General features: G+C 36.4%; 4 protein-coding genes across 4 annotated transcripts; all 4 read left to right on the top strand.

Annotated features, from left to right (window-relative positions):
• The first annotated feature begins 3,145 nt into the window (after positions 1 to 3,145).
• Positions 3,146 to 6,419, top strand: LOC141769434 (nuclear factor 7, brain-like). Its single transcript, XM_074638492.1, has 2 exons — positions 3,146 to 5,003; positions 5,065 to 6,419. The coding sequence occupies exon 1, from the start codon at positions 3,287 to 3,289 to the stop codon at positions 4,697 to 4,699; it is 1,413 nt and encodes a 470-aa protein (XP_074494593.1). The 5' UTR covers positions 3,146 to 3,286; the 3' UTR covers positions 4,700 to 5,003; positions 5,065 to 6,419.
• Positions 6,420 to 8,383: 1,964 nt separating this feature from the next.
• LOC141769431 (zinc-binding protein A33-like) lies at positions 8,384 to 10,403 on the top strand. The gene is made up of 2 exons (XM_074638488.1): positions 8,384 to 10,250; positions 10,312 to 10,403. The coding sequence occupies exon 1, from the start codon at positions 8,525 to 8,527 to the stop codon at positions 9,944 to 9,946; it is 1,422 nt and encodes a 473-aa protein (XP_074494589.1). The 5' UTR covers positions 8,384 to 8,524; the 3' UTR covers positions 9,947 to 10,250; positions 10,312 to 10,403.
• A 2,257-nt stretch (positions 10,404 to 12,660) lies between these two features.
• On the top strand, positions 12,661 to 15,899 carry LOC141769433 (E3 ubiquitin-protein ligase TRIM35-like). Its single transcript, XM_074638491.1, has 2 exons — positions 12,661 to 14,509; positions 14,571 to 15,899. The coding sequence occupies exon 1, from the start codon at positions 12,795 to 12,797 to the stop codon at positions 13,980 to 13,982; it is 1,188 nt and encodes a 395-aa protein (XP_074494592.1). The 5' UTR covers positions 12,661 to 12,794; the 3' UTR covers positions 13,983 to 14,509; positions 14,571 to 15,899.
• Positions 15,900 to 17,612: 1,713 nt separating this feature from the next.
• Positions 17,613 to 20,082, top strand: LOC141769430 (E3 ubiquitin-protein ligase TRIM35-like). The gene has a single exon (XM_074638487.1). The coding sequence runs from the start codon at positions 17,730 to 17,732 to the stop codon at positions 19,152 to 19,154; it is 1,425 nt and encodes a 474-aa protein (XP_074494588.1). The 5' UTR covers positions 17,613 to 17,729; the 3' UTR covers positions 19,155 to 20,082.
• The last annotated feature ends 1,011 nt before the right edge of the window (positions 20,083 to 21,093 follow it).

Raw genomic sequence — 21,093 nt, 5'->3', positions numbered from 1 at the left:
TGTCAGATTTCTGGATCTTGTGATGAGTTATTTCAGCTCTGATTTATAATTTCAGTGTTTTACACTTTACACTCAGAGTCTCAGTTTATCAAAACACATTCTGGCTCTGATTGATTGTTATATTTTTATGATTTGTAGAGGGTCACAGAGATTGTTTTTCTCTGTCTGTACTGTCCAAAATGAATTTATATTATTTTATTGTTTTAATGCAACTCACTGCTAAAACATGGACACATAAATCATTTCTTATATCTGAAATTCATTTTTGGAAATACCTTGAGAAATTAAGGATTTGTTGTTTCGAAAAAATGTGTTGAAGACGGTAACTAAGATTAATCCACAAGAAAATGTGGCTACAAAAACTGTTTCACATCATCAGGAGACAAACTTTAAAGATAAAAGCTGTTAATTATTCTGGTTATCAGCATCTTGTTTTGAGTCAAACAACATTATATAGTAGTTTCAATCTTTAGTTTTAGTTTTTGATATTTTTTGGATCTTCTGATGAGTTATTTTAGTTTTGGATCTCGACATATATCAAAAATAACACTCAAATTGAATAAAAAATAAAGTAAAACTGGTAAAGGAACAAGAAATAAAAAAATATAAATGAATAAAAAAAGAAAAAAATATATAAATATATATATATACAGTATATATCATATAAATTAAAAGAAACGGGGCTCATCTCAAATTAGTTTGTACATATCAAATAAAGAGAATAATTTAACAGCTTTTTTGTCAGTCATAATGGACAAAGATTTACTTAACAGTTTTAACTCATTCTTCATACTAGTCAGACAGGGTTTAGTTTTAATGTATCTGCATTTACAGTATGTATAAAAAAACTTAATTAATATAGTAAAATATTGATAACAAAATCCAAATTCCGATTCACAGCAAAGATACCAAATTTGACCGTTTTCTCTTGTCAATGGTGACAGCTCAGTCCTCTTGGATTGTAGCCAGCTCTGCATGTCATTACAGAAAAACTTCACTGATTCACAATTAAAAAAAACACGTTCCAAACTTTCAATTTCACAAAATACAGTTATTCACATCAAAGTTAAACCTCAGTCTTAAGAATTCCATATGTATATATATGTATATATGTGTATATATGTGTGTATATGCAGGTATGTATGTATGTATATATTTAACTTTTTTATTTTTTCCCCATTATTTAGACATTGTGCGCAGCTAAATGCGATCCAGATTTGATTGTTTTTTGTTTTTTTGTTGTTTTTTTCTTCTCCTTTCCCTCTCTGATACTGTAGGTGTGTACCCCACGAATAGGCGGGTGGGATGGGTGGGCACAATGTTTATTGTATATGTACACAAAAAAAAAGAAAAAAATGGAAACACTCATTTAAGTACATGCTGCTCATTACATCATGCTACAAACATGTGCATTCCTTGATCATGTAAAGTGTCAACGTCTCCAAATAAAAAATGAATTAAAAAAAAAAATGGAGGTGATGAAAATGCATGTGAATTGATAAATGTAGCTGTAAAAATGGGTGTGAATTGAAAAATGGAGTGATAAATTATCAAGTGGTGTGATTAATTTAAAGCCGATTTGATTAAAACAGTCGTGATTTGATGAAAACATGAGCCACGTTTCATAATTTTCACCATCTTACATTCATCATTCACAACACCCGACTGACATTTATCGTTTACAGCACGCAATTGTTGTTGTTGATTATTCCATTTGATTTGACTTTAACATAGTGCAGATTATCTGTGAGGTGACGTCACAGTTCTTGGACGTTTATTATGTTCCGTATGGTCTGAGATATTCTGTTAATGAAGTTTGTGTTTCTGTAGATTTCTGTACAAATAAGAGGAACTTTTATAGTATTTGTGTTGCATATAGTAATCAGAAGATAATGCATAACTGATTTAGGCTATATGAAAACATAATGGATCTTTACTTAAGGCTATTGAATACAAGTAAATATCTGTCTTGGATATATTTATACACATATCTTGGTAATATATCCTACTTCAAATGTATTTTTGTATGCATTTCATTACATATAACATACATTTCCACAATTTGTACATTAATGTAGGCTATATTAGTGTAATAAAAACGTTTATATGTAGCTATTTATACAAATACAATTGTAAACAAATATAATATTGCATATATGCTACAATAAAACCAACTGCGTAATATGCGTAATATGCACATTACCGCCACCTCGTGCTTCGGTTTGAGAGGTGGAAGTAACACAAATTAAATAGATAATAATGGATAAACAAATATACATGTAAACATGTATATTTGTTTATCTCATAGAATTACTCTTACTAATTCTATATTTATCAATATTAGCTTGCTGTCAATCAGATATGGTGCTCACAGAAACCCCAGTTCTGTTTGTCAGACATACTGAATGTCCAGAGTATCTAAGAAATGCATCACTGCTGTGTCTCTTGATGTTGTTGTTGCTTCATCAGGCACCAGATGAGTCAAATCATCTCAAACACATGATTCAGACTGAATTATATCTCAGACATGAGTCTTTTCAGCTCTTAAGAGGCCAACATTTATTTTGTTCTGCTGTACCATCATCATCAAAACTCATGAATGAATGAATGAATGAATGAATGAATGAGAGAGAAAATGTGCCAGAAAGTAAAACAAATACAGTCAGGTTGAGAGACTTTATGTAGATTCTATATCATGATTATTATTTGTACATTTACTGTGACACAATGTGGAAAAACAACAGTCATTTTAGTGAGTTTTCTGCAGGTTTAGAGAGTGCTATATATTTAGTCCAACTGGATGAAACTAACAAAGTCATGCAACTGGTTTAGTGTCAGTCAGTCTGTTGAAATGTTCAGTCCTCGTTAGACTAAAACATTACAATCATCTCCTTGTTTTTGGCATTTTATGAACATTTCTATTATTTATTTAGCGAAACAAAGCAGGAGAAGTCACAATTATTTATACATATTTTGCATTTAATTTAGTTTTGTTTATTATAGATTTAAAATAAATGAAATGGTATTGTTCTTAATGAAGAGGAAAGTGTTCAACATGACATCCTGACACCATCTGCTGGTGACATAATGACATGGCAGCATTTCTTGCTGATAATAATTCACCCTGTGAGAGAGGGTAGTAAAAATGAAAATAGACTTTGACATTGTTGATCAGAGCTGAGACGCCATTACAGGGTGTGAGATCTCTGCAGGAAAACACACATTTGGAGTATTTGAAGTAATCAAGAGACCGGACAGTAACTCGGTGAGTCTTGCTTTTGAAAGAATGGCTGAAAAACTTGCTGTTGTTGGAAGATACCTGAACTGCCATGTGTGTTCAGAGACATTCAGAGATCCTGTGTCTCTGAGCTGCAACCACAGCTTCTGTTCAAGCTGCCTGAAGAAATTCTGGGAACAAGCTGAAAACAAAAACTGTCCCATTTGTAAAAGAAAATCCTCAAAGGCTTATCCTGGGGTGAACTTTGCACTGAAGGAACTGTCTGACTCGTTTGCTGAGAGACAGAAAGCTGGATCATCTGAGACAGAAAAAGAAGAGAAGAAGGTGGAGGTGGTTTGTAGTAAACATCAAGAAGAGCCTAAACTGTTCTGTAAGGATGAAGAGAGAGCTGTGTGTCCTGTCTGTGAGTTTTCTCTCCACCAGAGTCACAAGGTGGTTCCTATAGAACAAGCAGTCAGTGACCTGAAATCTGACTTAAAGTCTCTACAGGACAAGAGGGACAAACACAAACAAGTAGAGAAAACATATGATGAAATGGTTAAACACTCCAAGAAGCAGCTGTTGTCCACAGAGAAGCAGATCAGAGCAGAGTTCAACAAGCTCCAGCAGTTCCTGAAAGAGGAAGAGGAGTCCAGACTGGCAGCTCTGAGGGAGGAAGAGGAGCAGAAGGGGAAGACTATCAGCAGAGAGATGAAGATGATTCAGGAGCACATCTCCTCTCTGTCAGACAGTATCTCTGCTGTTGAAGAAGACCTGCAGAAACACAGCGTGCCCTTCCTCAGCAGTTATAAACCCATTCAGACCAGAGCCAGAGTCCAGTGCTCACTGTCAGATCCACAGCTGGTCTCAGGAGCGCTGGTAGATGTGGCCAAACACCTGGGCAACCTGTCCTTCAGAGTCTGGGAGAAGATGAAGGACAAGGTCCACTTCAGTCCTGTCATTCTGGACCCAAACACTGCATACCCCTGGCTCTATCTGTCTGATGATCTGACCAGTGTGAGAAGTGGAGACACAATCCAGCAGCTTCCTGACAATCCAGAGAGAAACACAAATTCTGCCACTGTTCTGGGCTCTGAGGGCTTCAGCTCAGGGAAACACAGCTGGGAGGTGGAGGTGGGAGACCATCCTGACTGGAATGTAGGTTTGACTAAAGAGTCAGCTGACAGGAAGGGGAAGATATATGCCACACCAAAATATGGTATCTGGTGTTTAGTTAATGACAGTGGAAAATACACTAATGGTCTTGATGAGACAGTCAGCGTGAAGAAGAGTCTCCAGAGGATCAGAGTCCAGCTGGACTATGACAAGGGGGAGGTGTCCTTCTACGACCCTGAAGACATGACTGACATCTACACTCACAGAGACACTTTCACTGAGAAACTCTTCCCATATTTCAGTATTGGAGAGGCTGGTGATGCTAAAACTGCTGATATCAAAATCTGTCAAACTGAGATTCTCTGAGATGTTCAGACACGTTGGTGTTAGTTCAGACTTTAATCTGACTTCACTGTCCGTCTAGATCTCATTGATATAATCAAGACAATCAACAGTTATAACATAAATAAGATTTACTCAATACTTAAACTGCATTACATCATCAAGTCTTAAACTTTCATACAACTCCAAATCAGTTTTACTTAATAACCTGGTTATCAGCATCTCGTGTTTAATCAGACCACAATATAACATCTGCTGTTTCCACTATACCAAACACTTTGTCTCCAGCTGTGTGATTCTTTAAGGGGAGACTCTACAGGTGAATGGGGTAAAACATTTAACTAATAGATATCACCAAATTTGACCGTTTTCTCTGTCAATGGTGACAGCTCCGTCCTCTTGGATTGTAGCCAGCTCTGCATGTCATTACAGAAAAACTTCACTGATTCACAATTAAAAAAAACACGTTCCAAACTTTCAATTTGACAAAATACACAGTTATTCACATCAAAGTTAAACCTCAGTCTTATGAATTCCTTCGTTGGGTAAATCTCATTCAGGATTTTGAAGTTCACCTCTTTCACTTTAGGAGGAAGAGGGAATGAAATATATCTTCTCCGTATTATCTTAACCGCTTCAGCTTCAAATTCCTTGAAAACATAATTTCTCCTGACTGTAAAAAAATGAATTGTGCAACTTGTTTAATTTAGATGGAGTTGTTTTGATTCTCACACTGGTCTGGACCTCACTGTGTGTGTTCTCAACATTAGAAACAGTCAGAAATCACATTTAAAAGATGGTTAAACTTTACCCTCCTACAACTTCACTGCATCATTATAATCTCATATAAAAAAAAAAAACAAGCAGAATCATGTCAGTTGTTGATCAGCTTTGTTAGTTGAAGTTGTGTTGATACTCCAGTCTGTTCTAGACAGCCTCACTGAAGAGAGGGAGCACTGAGGGTTGTATACACAGAGATGTAGTGATGGCTGTCTAAACTGACCTTAAGGAGCATTAAGATGTTCACTATAAAGATGTGTTTCTTTAATCCAGTTGAGTCAGTCAGCAGGACTGTATAATGCTAACACAGTGTATGAAGGCTGTAGAGATGGATAAGCATTTCCAAGACGACAACATTGTTTAAGAAATGATTTCACTTTTACATTTGATTAATTCTGTATGTACCTACTGAATGCAGTTTTCAGGGACAACATGCTCACATGTGCATAATGTCATCAACATTATTGAATGTACAGCATGTATACGACATGTGATTGCATGGACACATTTCACTTCCCATAAACGCCACAAGATGGAGACAAAGTCCACGTTTTGTTGCTCATTTTGAACACTTAACTTTTTCTTTCTGTTACTTATTGATATGCATTTTATTGTTTGCTGCACAGGTCGATCAATAGTTGCTCCTCTTAGTAGTTTCTGATAGATTTTTCTATTAATGCATATTCTTCACACTGTCTCCCTCCACATGGCTCCCCAAATATACAGGGTTCTTGGGAATATGTTATGATTATGTATGTATGTACACATGTGTTTGTATGGATATGTACAGTATGTATGTGTATGTACTGTATGTATGTGTATCTTATACTTTCATACAACTCCAAATCAATAATGTAGCTGTAAAAATGGGTGTGAATTGAGAAATTGAGTGATAAATTATCAAGTGGTGTGATTAATTTAAAGCCGATTTGATTAAAACAGTCGTGATTTGATGAAAACATGAGCCACGTTTCATAATTTTCACCATCTTACATTCATCATTCACAACACCCAACTGACATTTATCGTTTACAGCACGCAATTGTTGTTGTTGATTATTCCATTTGATTTGACTTTAACATAGTGCAGATTATCTGTGAGGTGACGTCACAGTTCTTGGACGTTTATTATGTTCCGTATGGTCTGAGATATTCTGTTAATGAAGTTTGTGTTTCTGTAGATTTCTGTACAAATAAGAGGAACTTTCATAGTATTTGTGTTGCATATAGTTATCAGAAGATAATGCATAACTGATTTAGGCTATATGAAAACATAATGGATCATTACTTAAAGCTATTGAATACAAGTAAATATCTGTCTTAGATGTATTTATACACATATCTTGGTAATATATCCTACTTTAAATGTATTTTTGTATGCATTTCATTTCATATAACATACATTTCCACAATTTGTACATCAATGTAGGCTATATTAGTTTAATAGAAACGTTTATATGTAGCTATTTATACAAATCAAATTGTAAACAAATATAATATTGCATATATGCCACAATTAAACCAACTGAAAATATAATGTCTGTTGGCAATACTGCATTTATTTAGCTCCAATGATGCAGTCACATCAAATGTCACCTTGAGTAGGCTACAGTGTAGATAAACATAAAGTGAGTACAACTGAAAACATATGATATATTTCTTCCTTTATCTTCTGGTAAATCAACATTTCCCACTATAGCTGGCAATAATGACAAAGTATGACGAGAAGAGTTTTCTCCTGAAGTCTTGGCTCATTAAACTGTGTGTTGCTGATGAGAGGAGCTGCTGTGATTGACATTGGGCTATTGAAGCTTCCTTTAACTCCGCCTGCTGCTGTCAGCAATATTTGATCATGAGGCTACTAATCAAAGTGAGCATGATCGGAATATTTGATTACTCCATTTGATTTGCCTTTAATTTAGTGCTGACTAGAAGCAGTGACAGTTATCCTGCAGCAGTAAGATAGAGTAGGCTACCTACACAAGATGATTTCCTGCAGGTGGTGAAAGAAATGGCCTGTGTGTCCCCGAATATCACAGGCAGCACAGAGAAGCACAGAAAACCCCCTCACCCAAGATATTAGTAATATCAGCATGTATGATATCTCTGCAACATTATTACAAAAAGTTTGATATAAAGCTTGACTCATGCAGAGCTGTGTCAATACATGAACATTTTCTGCATACATGTGGATCACGTTACACCCGTTCTTTAATTTACTTTTCTTTGAACAATTATTGCTGTAACAAAATAACATATTTTTATCAAAAGCATCCGTCTGCCACATGGCCTGATTTAGCAGCTGTCATAAAGTCACACAGTCTTTGCTTTGATTTTACTGACTTTACACCTCCCAAAAACTGATTGCAGCTCCTACCTTGTGACTAAAAGTTTTTTTCTGTCTCAGAATGGTTTGATATCATTCATGAAACAAAATAAATTGCACAGACATTTGACCACTTTGACTTGTGATGAATAGGAGAATAAACAAAAGTAAATGAAAAGTAAATAACAACTTTCCTACAATTCCTATAAGTGCAGGTTTAGAGAGTGCTATATATTTATTCCAACTGGATGAAACTAACAAAGTCATGCAACTGGTTTAGTGTCAGTCAGCCTGTTGAAATGTTCAGTCCTGGTTAGACTAAAACATTACAATCATCTCCTTGTTTTTGGCATTTTATGAACATTTCTATTATTTATTTAGAGAAAAAAAACAGGAGAAGTCACAATTATTTATACATATTTTGCATTTTATTTTGTTTTGTTTATGAAAATTGATTATAGAGTTAAAAAAAATTAAATGGTATTGTTCTTAATGAAGAGGAAAGTGTTCAACATGACATCCTGACACCATCTGCTGGTGACATAATGACATGGCAGCATTTCCTGCTGATAATAATTCACCTTGTGAGAGAGGGAAGTAAAAATGAAAATAGATTTTGACATTGTTGATCAGAGCTGAGACGCCATTACAGGATGTGAGATCTCTGCTGGAAATCACACATTTGGAGTATTTGAAGTAATCAAGAGACCGGACAGTAACTCGGTGAGTCTTGCTTTTGAAAGAATGGCTGAAAAACTTGCTGTTGTTGGAAGTTACCTGAACTGCCATGTGTGTTCAGAGACATTCAGAGATCCTGTGTCTCTGAGCTGCAACCACAGCTTCTGTTCAAGCTGCCTGAAGAAATTCTGGGAACAAGCTAAAACCAAAAACTGTCCTATTTGTAAAAGAAAATCCTCAAATGATGATCTTGTGGTGAACTTTGCACTAAAGGAACTGTCTGACTCGTTTGCTGAGAGACAGAAAGCTGGATCATCTGAGAGAGAAAAAGAAGAGAAGAAGGTAATGGTGGTGTGTAAACATCAAGAAGAGACTAAACTGTTCTGTAAGGATGAAGAGAGAGCTTTGTGTCCTGTCTGTGAGTTTTCTCTCCACCAGGGTCACAAGGTGGTTCCTATAGAACAAGCAGTCAGTGACCTGAAGGACCAGCTGAAATCTGACTTAAAGTCTCTACAGGACAAGAGGGACAAACACAAACAAGTGGAGAACAAATATGATGAAATGGTTAAACACTCCAAGAAGCAGCTGTTGTCCACAGAGAAGCAGATCAGAGCAGAGTTCAACAAGCTCCAGCAGTTCCTGAAAGAGGAAGAGGAGTCCAGACTGGCAGCTCTGAGGGAGGAAGAGGAGCAGAAGGGGAAGACTATCAGCAGAGAGATGAAGATGATTCAGGAGCACATCTCCTCTCTGTCAGACAGTATCTCTGCTGTTGAAGAAGTCCTGCAGAAACACAGCGTGCCCTTCCTCAGCAGTTATAAAGCCACTCAGACCAGAGCCAGAGTCCAGTGCTCACTGTCAGATCCACAGCTGGTCTCAGGAGCGCTGGTAGATGTGGCCAAACATCTGGGCAACCTGTCCTTCAGAGTCTGGGAGAAGATGAAGGACAAGGTCTACTTCAGTCCTGTCATTCTGGACCCAAACACTGCAGGCCGCTGGCTCTATCTGTCTGATGATCTGACCAGTGTGAGACGTGGAGACACAAACCAGCAGCTTCCTGACAATCCAGAGAGAAACACAAATTCTGCCACTGTTCTGGGCTCTGAGGGCTTCAGCTCAGGGAAACACAGCTGGAAGGTGGAGGTGGGAGACCATCCTGGGTGGGTTGTAGGTTTGGCTAAAGAGTCAGTTGACAGGAAGGGAGAGAGATATGCCACACCAGAATATGGAATCTGGTGTTTAAGGCATCGCAGTGGAATATACACTAAAGAAGCTGGTGAGACAGTCGGAGTGAAGAAGAGTCTCCAGAGGATCAGAGTCCAGCTGGACTATGACAAGGGGGAGGTGTCCTTCTATGACCCTGAAGACATGACTCACTTCTGCACTCTCAAAGACACTTTCACTGAGAAACTCTTCCCATATTTCTGTATTGGAAAGGCTGGTGATGCTAAAACTGCTGAAATCAAAATCTGTCAAACTGAGATTCTCTGAGATGTTCAGACACGTTGGTGTTAGCTCAGACTTTAATCTGACTTCACTGTCCGTCTAGCTCTCATTGATATAATCAAGACAATCAACAGTTATAACATAAATACTATTTACTCAATACTTAAACTGCATTACATCATCAGGTCTTAATCTTTCATACAGCTCCAAATCAGTTTGACTTAATAACCTGGTTATCAGCATCTTGTGTTTAATCAGACCACAATATAACATCTGCTGTTTCCACTATACCAAACACTTTGTCTCCAGCTGTGTGATTCTTTAAGGGGAGACTCTACAGGTGAATAGGGTAAAACATTTAACTAATAGATATCACCAAATTTGACCGTTTTCTCTGTCAATGGTGACAGCTCAGTCCTCTTGGATTGTAGCCAGCTCTGCATGTCATTACAGAAAAACTTCACTGATTCACAATTAAAAAAAACACTTTCCAAACTTTCAATTTCACAAAATACACAGTTATTCACATCAAAGTTAAACCTCAGTCTTATGAATTCCATATGTATATATGTGTGTATATGTGTATATGCAGGTATGTATGTATGTATACGTGTATATATTTAACTTTTTTATTTTTTCCCATTATTTAGACATTGTGCGTAGCTAAATGCGATCCAGATTTGATTTTTTCTTTTTTTTTTTTCTTTTTGTTTTTCTTCTCCTTTCCCTCTCTGATACTGTAGGTGTGTACCCCACGAATAGGCGGGTGGGATGGGATGGGTGGGCACAATGTTTATTGTATATGTACACTAAAAAAAAGAAAAAAATGTAAACACTCATTTAAGTACATGCTGCTCATTACATCATGCTACAAACATGTGCATTCCTTGATCATGTAAAGTGTCAACGTCTCCAAATAAAAATGAATTAAAAAATAAAAAAATGGAGGTGATGAAAAACTATTTGAATTGAAAAGTGTAGCTGTAAAAATGGGTGTGAATTGAAAAATGGAGTGATAAATTATCAAGTGGTGTGATTAATTTAAAGCCGATTTGATTAAAACAGTCGTGATCTGATGAAAACATGAGCCACGTTTCATAATTTTCACCATCTTACATTCATCATTCACAACACCCAACTGACATTTATCGTTTACAGCACGCAATTGTTGTTGTTGATTATTCCATTTGATTTGACTTTAACATAGTGCAGATTATCTGTGAGGTGACGTCACAGTTCTTGGACGTTTATTATGTTCCGTATGGTCTGAGATATTCTGTTAATGAAGTTTGTGTTTCTGTAGATTTCTGTACAAATAAGAGGAACTTTCATAGTATTTGTGTTGCATATAGTAATCAGAAGATAATGCATAACTGATTTAGGCTATATGAAAACATAATGGATCATTACTTAAAGCTATTGAATACAAGTAAATATCTGAGCACGTGTCTTGGATATATTTATACACATATCTTGGTAATATATACTTCAAATGTATTTTTTTATGCATTTCATTTCATATAACATACATTTCCATAATTTGTACATTAATGTAGGCTATATTAGTTTAATAAAAACGTTTATATGTAGCTATTTATACAAATACAATTGTAAACAAATATAATATTGCATATATGCTACAATAAAACCAACTGCGTAATATGCGTAATATGCACATTACCCTTGGCCACCTCGTGCTTCGGTTTGAGAGGTGGAAGTAACAACAATTAATACATAAAAATGGATAAAAAAATATACATATAAACATGTATATTTGTTTATCTCATAGAATTACTCTTTCTAATTCTATATTTATCAATATTAGCTTGCTGTCAATCAGATATGGTGCTCACAGAAACCCCAGTTCTGTTTGTCAGACATACTGTATGTCCAGAGTATCTAAGAAATGCATCACTGCTGTGTCTCTTGATGTTGTTGTTGCTTCATCAGGCACCAGATGAGTCAAATCATCTCAAGCACATGATTCAGATTGAATTATATCTCAGACATGAGTCTTTTCAGCTCTTAAGAGGCCAACACTTATTTTGTGCTGCTGTACCATCATCATCAAAACTCATGAATGAATGAATGAATGAATGAGAGAGAAAATGTGCCAGAAAGTAAAACAAATACAGTCAGGTTGAGAGACTTTATGTAGATTCTATATCATGATTATTATTTGTACATTTACTGTGACACAATGTGAAAAAACAACAGTCATTTTAGTGAGTTTTCTATTTTTGGAAAATACTCTAAAAATAAATTGCACAGACATTTGATCACTTTAACTTATGATGAATAGGAGAATAAACAAAAGTAAATGAAAAGTAAATAACAACTTTCCTACAATTCCTATAAATGCAGGTTTAGAGAGTGCTATATATTTAGTCCAACTGGATGAAACTAACAATGTCATGCAACTGGTTTAGTGTCAGTCAGCCTGTTGAAATGTTCAGTCCTCGTTAGACTAAAACATTACAATCATCTCCTTGTTTTTGGCATTTTATGAACATTTCTATTATTTATTTAGCGAAACAAAACAGGAAAAGTCACAATTATTTATACATATTTTGCATTTTATTTTGTTTTGTCTATGAAAATTGATTATAGAGTTAAATAAAATAAAATGGTATTGTTCTTAATGAAGAGGAAAGTGTTCAACATGACATCCTGACACCATCTGCTGGTGACATAATGACATGGCAGCATTTCCTGCTGTTAATAATTCACCTTGTGAGAGAGGGAAGTAAAAATGAAAATAGACTTTGACATTGTTGATCAGAGCTGAGACGCCATTACAGGGTGTGAGATCTCTGCTGGAAAACACACATTTGGAGTATTTGAAGTAATCAAGAGACCGGAGAGTAACTCGGTGAGTCTTGCTTTTGAAAGAATGGCTGAAAAACTTGCTGTTTTTGGAAGTTACCTGAACTGCCATGTGTGTTCAGAGACATTCATAGATCCTGTGTCTCTGAGCTGCAACCACAGCTTCTGTTCAAGCTGCCTGAAGAAATTCTGGGAACAAGCTAAAAACAAAAACTGTCCCATTTGTAAAAGAAAATCCTCAAAGGATAATTTTGGGGTGAACTTTGCACTGAAGGAACTGTCTGACGCGTTTGCTGAGAGACAGAAAGCTGGATCATCTGAGACAGAAAAAGAAGAGAAGAAGCTGGAGGTGGTGTGTAGTAAACATCCAGGAGAGACTAAACTGTTCTGTAAGGATGAAGAGAGAGCTTTGTGTCCTGTCTGTGAGTTTTCTCTCCACCAGAGTCACAAGGTGGTTCCTATAGAACAAGCAGTCAGTGACCTGAAATCTGACTTAAAGTCTCTACAGGACAAGAGGGACAAACACAAACAAGTAGAGAAAAAATATGATGAAATGGTTAAACACTCCAAGAAGCAGCTGTTGTCCACAGAGAAGCAGATCAGAGCAGAGTTCAACAAGTACCAGCAGTTCCTGAAAGAGGAAGAGGAGTCCAGACTGGCAGCTCTGAGGGAGGAAGAGGAGCAGAAGGGGAAGACTATCAGCAGAGAGATGAAGATGATTCAGGAGCACATCTCCTCTCTGTCAGACAGTATCTCTGCTGTTGAAGAAGACCTGCAGAAACACAACGTGCCCTTCCTCAGCAGTTATAAAGCCACTCAGACCAGAGCCAGAGTCCAGTGCTCACTGTCAGATCCACAGCTGGTCTCAGGAGCGCTGATAGATGTGGCCAAACATCTGGGCAACCTGTCCTTCAGAGTCTGGGAGAAGATGAAGGACAAGGTCCACTTCAGTCCTGTCATTCTGGACCCGAACACTGCAAACCACTGTCTCTATCTGTCTGATGATCTGACCAGTGTGAGACATGGAGACACAAACCAGCAGCTTCCTGACAATCCAGAGAGAAACACAAATTCTTCCGATGTTCTGGGCTCTGAGGGCTTCAGCTCAGGGAAACACAGCTGGGAGGTGGAGGTGGGAGACCATCCTGACTGGAATGTAGGTTTGACTGAAGAGTCAGCTGACAGGAAGGGAGAGATATGCCACACCAAAATATGGAATCTGGTGTTTATTGCATCGCAGTGGAAAATACACTAATGGTCTTTGTGAGACAGTCAGTGTGAAGAAGAGTCTCCAGAGGATCAGAGTCCAGCTGGACTATGACAAGGGGGAGGTGTCCTTCTACGACCCTGAAGACATGACTCACATCTCCACTCTCAGAGACACTTTCACTGAGAAACTCTTCCCATATTTCGGTATTGGATCAGCTGGTGATGCTAAAACTGCTGATATCAAAATCTGTTAAACTGAGATTCTCTGAGATGTTCAGACACGTTGGTGTTAGTTCAGACTTTAATCTGACTTCACTGTCCGTCTAGATCTCATTGATATAATCAAGACAATCAACAGTTATAACATAAATAATGTTTACTCAATACTTAAACTGCATTACATCATCAGGTCTTAAACTTTCATACAGCTCCAAATCAGTTTTACTTAATAACCTGGTTATCAGCATCTTGTGTTTAATCAGACCACAATATAACATCTGCTGTTTCCACTATACCAAACACTTTGTCTCCAGCTGTGTGATTCTTTAAGGGGAGACTCTACAGGTGAATGGGGTAAAACATTTAACTAATAGATATCACCAAATTCAACAGTTTTCTCTGTCAATGGTGACAGCTCAGTCCTCTTGGATTGTAGCCAGCTCTGCATTTCATTACAGAAAAACTTCACTGATTCACAATTAAAAAAAACACGATCCAAACTTTCAATTTCACAAAATACACAGTTATTCACATCAAAGTTAAACCTCAGTCTTATGAATTCCTTCGTTGTGTAAATCTCCTTCAGGATTTTGAAGTTCACCTCTTTCACTTTAGGAGGGAGAGGGAATGAAATATATCTTCTCCGTATTATCTTAACCGCTTCAGCTTCAAATTCCTTGAAAACATAATTTCTCCTGACTGTAAAAAAATGAATTGTGCAACTTATTTAATTTAGATGGAGTTGTTTTGATTCTCACACTGGTCTGGACCTCACTGTGTGTGTTCTCAACATTAGAAACAGTCAGAAATCACATTTAAAAGATGGTTAAACTTTACCCTCCTACAACTTCACTGCATCATTATAATCTCATATAAAAAAAACAAACAAGCAGAATCATGTCAGTTGTTGATCAGCTTTGTTAGTTGAAGTTGTGTTGATACTCCAGTCTGTTCTAGACAGCCTCACTGAAGAGAGGGAGCACTGAGGGTTGTATACACAGAGATGTAGTGATGGCTGTCTAAACTGACCTTAAGGAGCATTAAGATGTTCACTATAAAGATGTGTTTCTTTAATCCAGCTGAGTCAGTCAGCAGGACTGTATAATGCTAACAGTGTATGAAGGCTGTAGAGATGGATAAGCATTTCCAAGAAGACAACATTGTTTAAGAAATGATTTCACTATTACATTTGATTAATTCTGTAACCTACTGAATGCAGTTTTAAGGGACAACATGCTCACATGTGCATAATGTCATCAACATTATTGAATGTACAGCATGTATACGACACATTTCACTTCCCATAAACGCCACAAGATAGAGACAAAGTCCACGTTTTGTTGCTCATTTTGAACACTGAACTTTTTCTTTCTGTTACTTATTTATATGCATTTTATTGTTTGCTGCACAGGTCGATCAATAGTTGCTCCTCTTAGTAGTTTCTGATAGATTTTTCTTTTAATGCATATTCTTCACACTGTCTCCCTCCACATGGCACCCCAAATATACAGGGTTCTTGGGAATATGTTATGATTATGTATGTATGTACACATGTGTTTGTATGGATATGTACAGTATGTATGTGTATGTACTGCATGTATGTGTATCTTATACTTTCATACAACTCCAAATCAATAATGTAGCTGTAAAAATGGGTGTGAATTGAAAAATGGAGTGATAAATTATCAAGTGTTGTGATTAATTTAAAGCCGATTTGATTAAAACAGTCGTGATTTGATGAAAACATGAGCCACGTTTCATAATTTTCACCATCTTACATTCATCATTCACAACACCCAACTGACATTTATCGTTTACAGCACGCAATTGTTGTTGTTGATTATTATTCCATTTGATTTGACTTTAACATAGTGCAGATTATCTGTGAGGTGACGTCACAGTTCTTGGACGTTTATTATGTTCCGTATGGTCTGAGATATTCTGTTAATGAAGTTTGTGTTTCTGTAGATTTCTGTACAAATAAGAGGAACTTTCATAGTATTTGTGTTGCATATAGTAATCAGAAGATAATGCATAACTGATTTAGGCTATATGAAAACATAATGGATCATTACTTAAGGCTATTGAGTACAAGTAAATATCTGAGCACGTGTCTCGGATATATTTATACACATATCTTGGTAATATATCCTACTTCAAATGTATTTTTGTATGCATTTCATTGCATATAACATACATTTCCACAATTTGTACATTAATGTAGGCTATATTAGTTTAATAAAAACGTTTATATTTAGCTATTTATACAAATCAAATTATAAAAAAATATAATATTGCATTTATGCTACAATAAAACCAACTGCGTAATATGCGTAATATGCACATTACCGCCACCTCGTGCTTCGGTTTGAGAGGTGGAAGTAACAACAATTAATAGATAAAAATGGATAAAGAAATATACATATAAACATGTATATTTGTTTATCTCATAGAATTACTCTTTCTATTTTTATATTTATCAATATTAGCTTGCTGTCAATCTGATATGGTGCTCACAGAAACCCCAGTCCTGTTTGTCAGACATACTGTATGTCCAGAGTATCTAAGAAATGCATCACTGCTGTGTCTCTTGATGTTGTTGTTGCTTCATCAGGCACCAGATGAGTCAAATCATCTCAAACACATGATTCAGATTGAGTTATATCTCAGACGTGAGTCTTTTCAGCTCTTAAGAGGCCAACATTTATTTTGTGCTGCTGTACCATCATCATCAAAACTCATGAATGAATGAATGAATGATTGAATGAATGAATGAATAAGAGAGAAAATGTGCCAGAAAGTAAAAACAAATACAGTCAGGTTGAGAGACTTTATGTAGATTCTATATCATGATTATTATTTATACATTTACTGTGACACAATGTGAAAAAACAACAGTCATTTTAGTGAGTTTTCTCTTTTTGGAAAATTCTCTCAAAATAAATTGCACAGACATTTGACCACTTTGACTTGTGATGAATAGGAGAATAAACAAAAGTAAATGAAAAGTAAATAACAACTTTCCTACAATTCCTATAAATGCAGGTTTAGAGAGTGCTATATATTTAGTCCAACTGGATGAAACTAACAAAGTCATACAACTGGTTTAGTGTCAGTCAGCCTGTTGAAATGTTCAGTCCTCGTTAGACTAAAACATTATAATCATCTCCTTGTTATTGGCATTTTATGAACATTTCAATTATTTATTTAGCGAAACAAAACAGGAGAAGTCACAATTATTTATACCTATTTTGCATTTTATTTTGTTTTGTCTATGAAAATTGATTATAGATTTAAAAAAAAAAAAATAGTATTGTTCTTAATGAAGAGGAAAGTGTTCAACATGACATCCTGACACCATCTGCTGGTGACATAATGACATGGCAGCATTTCCTGATGATAATAATTCACCTTGTGAGAGAGGGAAGTAAAAATGAAAATAGATTTTGACATTGTTGATCAGAGCTGAGACGCCATTACAGGGTGTGAGATCTCTGCTGGAAAACACACGTTTGGAGTATTTGAAGTAATCAAGAGACCGGACAGTAACTCGGTGAGTCTTGCTTTTGAAAGAATGGCTGAAAAACTTGCTGTTGTTGGAAGTTACCTGAACTGCCATGTGTGTTCAGAGACATTCAAAGATCCTGTGTCTCTGAGCTGCAACCACAGCTTCTGTTCAAGCTGCCTGAAGAAATTCTGGGAACAAGCTGAAAACAAAAACTGTCCTATTTGTAAAAGAAAATCCTCAAAGGATCTTCTTGGGGTGAACTTTGCACTGAAGGAACTGTCTGACTCGTTTGCCGAGAGACAGAAAGCTGGATCATCTGAGACAGAAAAAGAAGAGAAGAAGGTAATGGTGGTGTGTAGTAAACATCAAGAAGAGACTAAACTGTTCTGTAAGGATGAAGAGAGAGCTTTGTGTCCTGTCTGTGAGTTTTCTCTCCACCAGAGTCACAAGGTGGTTCCTATAGAACAAGCAGTCAGTGACCTGAAGGACCAGCTGAAATCTGACTTAAAGTCTCTACAGGGCAAGAAGGAAGAATATGAAGAAGTGGAGGAAACATACAAAGAAGTCATTCTACACTCCATGAAGCAGCTGTTGTCCACAGAGAGGCAGATCAGAGCAGAGTTCAACAAGCTCCAGCAGTTCCTGAAAGAGGAAGAGGAGTCCAGACTGGCAGCTCTGAGGGAGGAAGAGGAGCAGAAGGGGAAGACTATAAGCAGAGAGATGAAGATGATTCAGGAGCACATCTCCTCTCTGTCAGACAGTATCTCTGCTGTTGAAGAAGACCTGCAGAAACACATCGTGCCCTTCCTCAGCAGTTATAAAGCCACTCAGACCAGAGCCAGAGTCCAGTGCTCACTGTCAGATCCACAGCTGGTCTCAGGAGCGCTGGTAGATGTGGCCAAACACCTGGGCAACCTGTCCTTCAGAGTCTGGGAGAAGATGAAGGACAAGGTCCACTTCAGTCCTGTCATTCTGGACCCAAACACTGCAAACCGCTGGCTCTATCTGTCTGATGATCTGACCAGTGTGAGAAATGGAGACACAATCCAGCAGCTTCCTGACAATCCAGAGAGAAACACTAAGCATCCCACTGTTCTGGGCTCTGAGGGCTTCAGCTCAGGGAAACACAGCTGGGAGGTGGAGGTGGGAGACCATCCTGACTGGAATGTTGGTTTGGCTAAAGAGTCAGTTGACAGGAAGGGAGAGAGATATGCCACACCAGAATATGGAATCTGGTGTTTAAGGCATCGCAGTGGAATATACACTAAAGAAGCTGGTGAGACAGTCGGAGTGAAGAAGAGTCTCCAGAGGATCAGAGTCCAGCTGGACTATGACAGCGGGGAGGTGTCCTTCTACGACCCTGAAGACATGACTCACATCTGCACTCACAGAGACACTTTCACTGAGAAACTCTTCCCATATTTCGGTATTGGATCAGCTGGTGATGCTAAAACTGCTGATATCAAAATCTGTCAAACTGTGATTCTCTGAGATGTTCAGACACGTTAGTGTTAGTTCAGACTTTAATCTGACTTCACTGTCCGTCTAGATCTCATTGATATAATCAAGACAATCAACAGTTATAACATAAATAATGTTTACTCAATACTTAAACTGCATTACATCATCAAGTCTTAAACTTTCATACAGCTCCAAATCAGTTTTACTTAATAACCTGGTTATCAGCATCTTGTGTTTAATCAGACCACAATATAACATCTGCTGTTTCCACTATACCAAACACTTTGTCTCCAGCTGTGGGATTCTTTAAGGGGAGACTCTACAGGTGAATGGGGTAAAACATTTAACTAATAGATATCACCATGAAACTTCACCAGTTGATTACTGACATTAAGACAATTATTTTTTACATGACAAGTTTTCTGAAATGTTGTGTTTAAATATGCAAATGAGGTGTTATCTAATGCTAACTTTGGGAGAATTTAGGAGAAATCTACAGACACAAATAGACAAAGTAGTAAAACTAATTCCAATCCCAAATTAATTAATATTATTTTATTGTTTTTACGCAACCCACTGTTAAAACATGAACACATAAATACTTTTTATATCTGAAATTCATTTTTGGAAATACCTTGAGAAATTAAGGATTTGTTGTTTAGAAAAAAATGTGTTGAAGACGGTAACTAAGATTAATCCACAAGAAAATGTGGCTACAAAAACTGTTTCACATCATCAGGAGACAAACTTTAAAGATAAAAGCTGTTAATTATTCTGGTTATCAGCATCTTGTTTTGAGTCAAACAACATTATATAGTAGTTTCAATCTTTAGTTTTACTTTTTTATATTTTTTGGATCTTCTGATGAGTTATTTTAGTTTTGAATCTCAACATATATCAAAAATAACATTCAAATGGAATAAAAAATAAAGTAAAACTGGTCAAGGAACAAGAAATAAAAAAATATAAATGAATAAAAAAAGAAATAAATATATATATATATATACAGTATATATCACATAAATTAAAAGAAACAGGGCTCATCTCAAATTAATTTGTACATATCAAATAAAGAGAATAATTGAACAGCTTTTTTGTCAGTCATAATGGACAAAGATTTACTTAACAGTTTTAACTCATTCTTCATACTAGTCAGACAGGGTTTAGTTTTGAGGTATCTGCATTTACAGTATGTATAAAAAACTTAATTAATATAGTAAAATATTGATAACAAAATCCAAATTCCGATTCACAGCAAAGATACCAATTTTGACCGTTTTCTCTGTCAATGGTGACAGCTCAGTCCTCTTGGATTGTAGCCAGCTCTGCATGTCATTACAGAAAAACTTCACTGATTCACAATTAAAAAAAAACGTCCCAAACTTTCAATTTCACAAAATGCACAGTTATTCACATCAAAGTTAAACCTCAGTCTTAAGAATTCCATATGTATACATCTGTATATATGTGTGTATATGCAGGTATGTATGTATGTATATATTTAACTTTTTTATTGTTTTCCCATTATTTAGACATTGTGCGCAGCTAAATGCGATCCAGATTTGATTGTTTTTTGTTTTTGTGTTGTTTTTTTCTTCTCCTTTCCCTCTCTGATACTGTAGGTGTGTACCCCACGAATAGGCGGGTGGATTGGGTGGGCACAATGTTTATTGTATATGTACACTAAAAAAAAGAAAAAGAAGGAAACACTCATTTAAGTACATGCTGCTCATTACATCATGCTACAAACATGTGCATTCCTTGATCATGTAAAGTGTCAACGTCTCCAAATAAAAAATGAATTAAAAAAAAAAATGGAGGTGATGAAAATGCATGTGAATTGAAAAATGTATCTGTAAAAATGGGTGTGAATTGAAAAATGGAGTGATAAATTATCAAGTGTTGTGATTAATTTAAAGCCGATTTGATTAAAACAGTCGTGATTTGATGAAAACATGAGCCACGTTTC

This window comes from Sebastes fasciatus, chromosome 6 (genome assembly GCF_043250625.1).
Source record: "Sebastes fasciatus isolate fSebFas1 chromosome 6, fSebFas1.pri, whole genome shotgun sequence".
Lineage (NCBI taxonomy): Eukaryota > Metazoa > Chordata > Actinopteri > Perciformes > Sebastidae > Sebastes > Sebastes fasciatus.
Note: the sequence above shows the minus strand (reverse complement) of the source record. Positions and strands in the feature narration are given on the sequence as shown.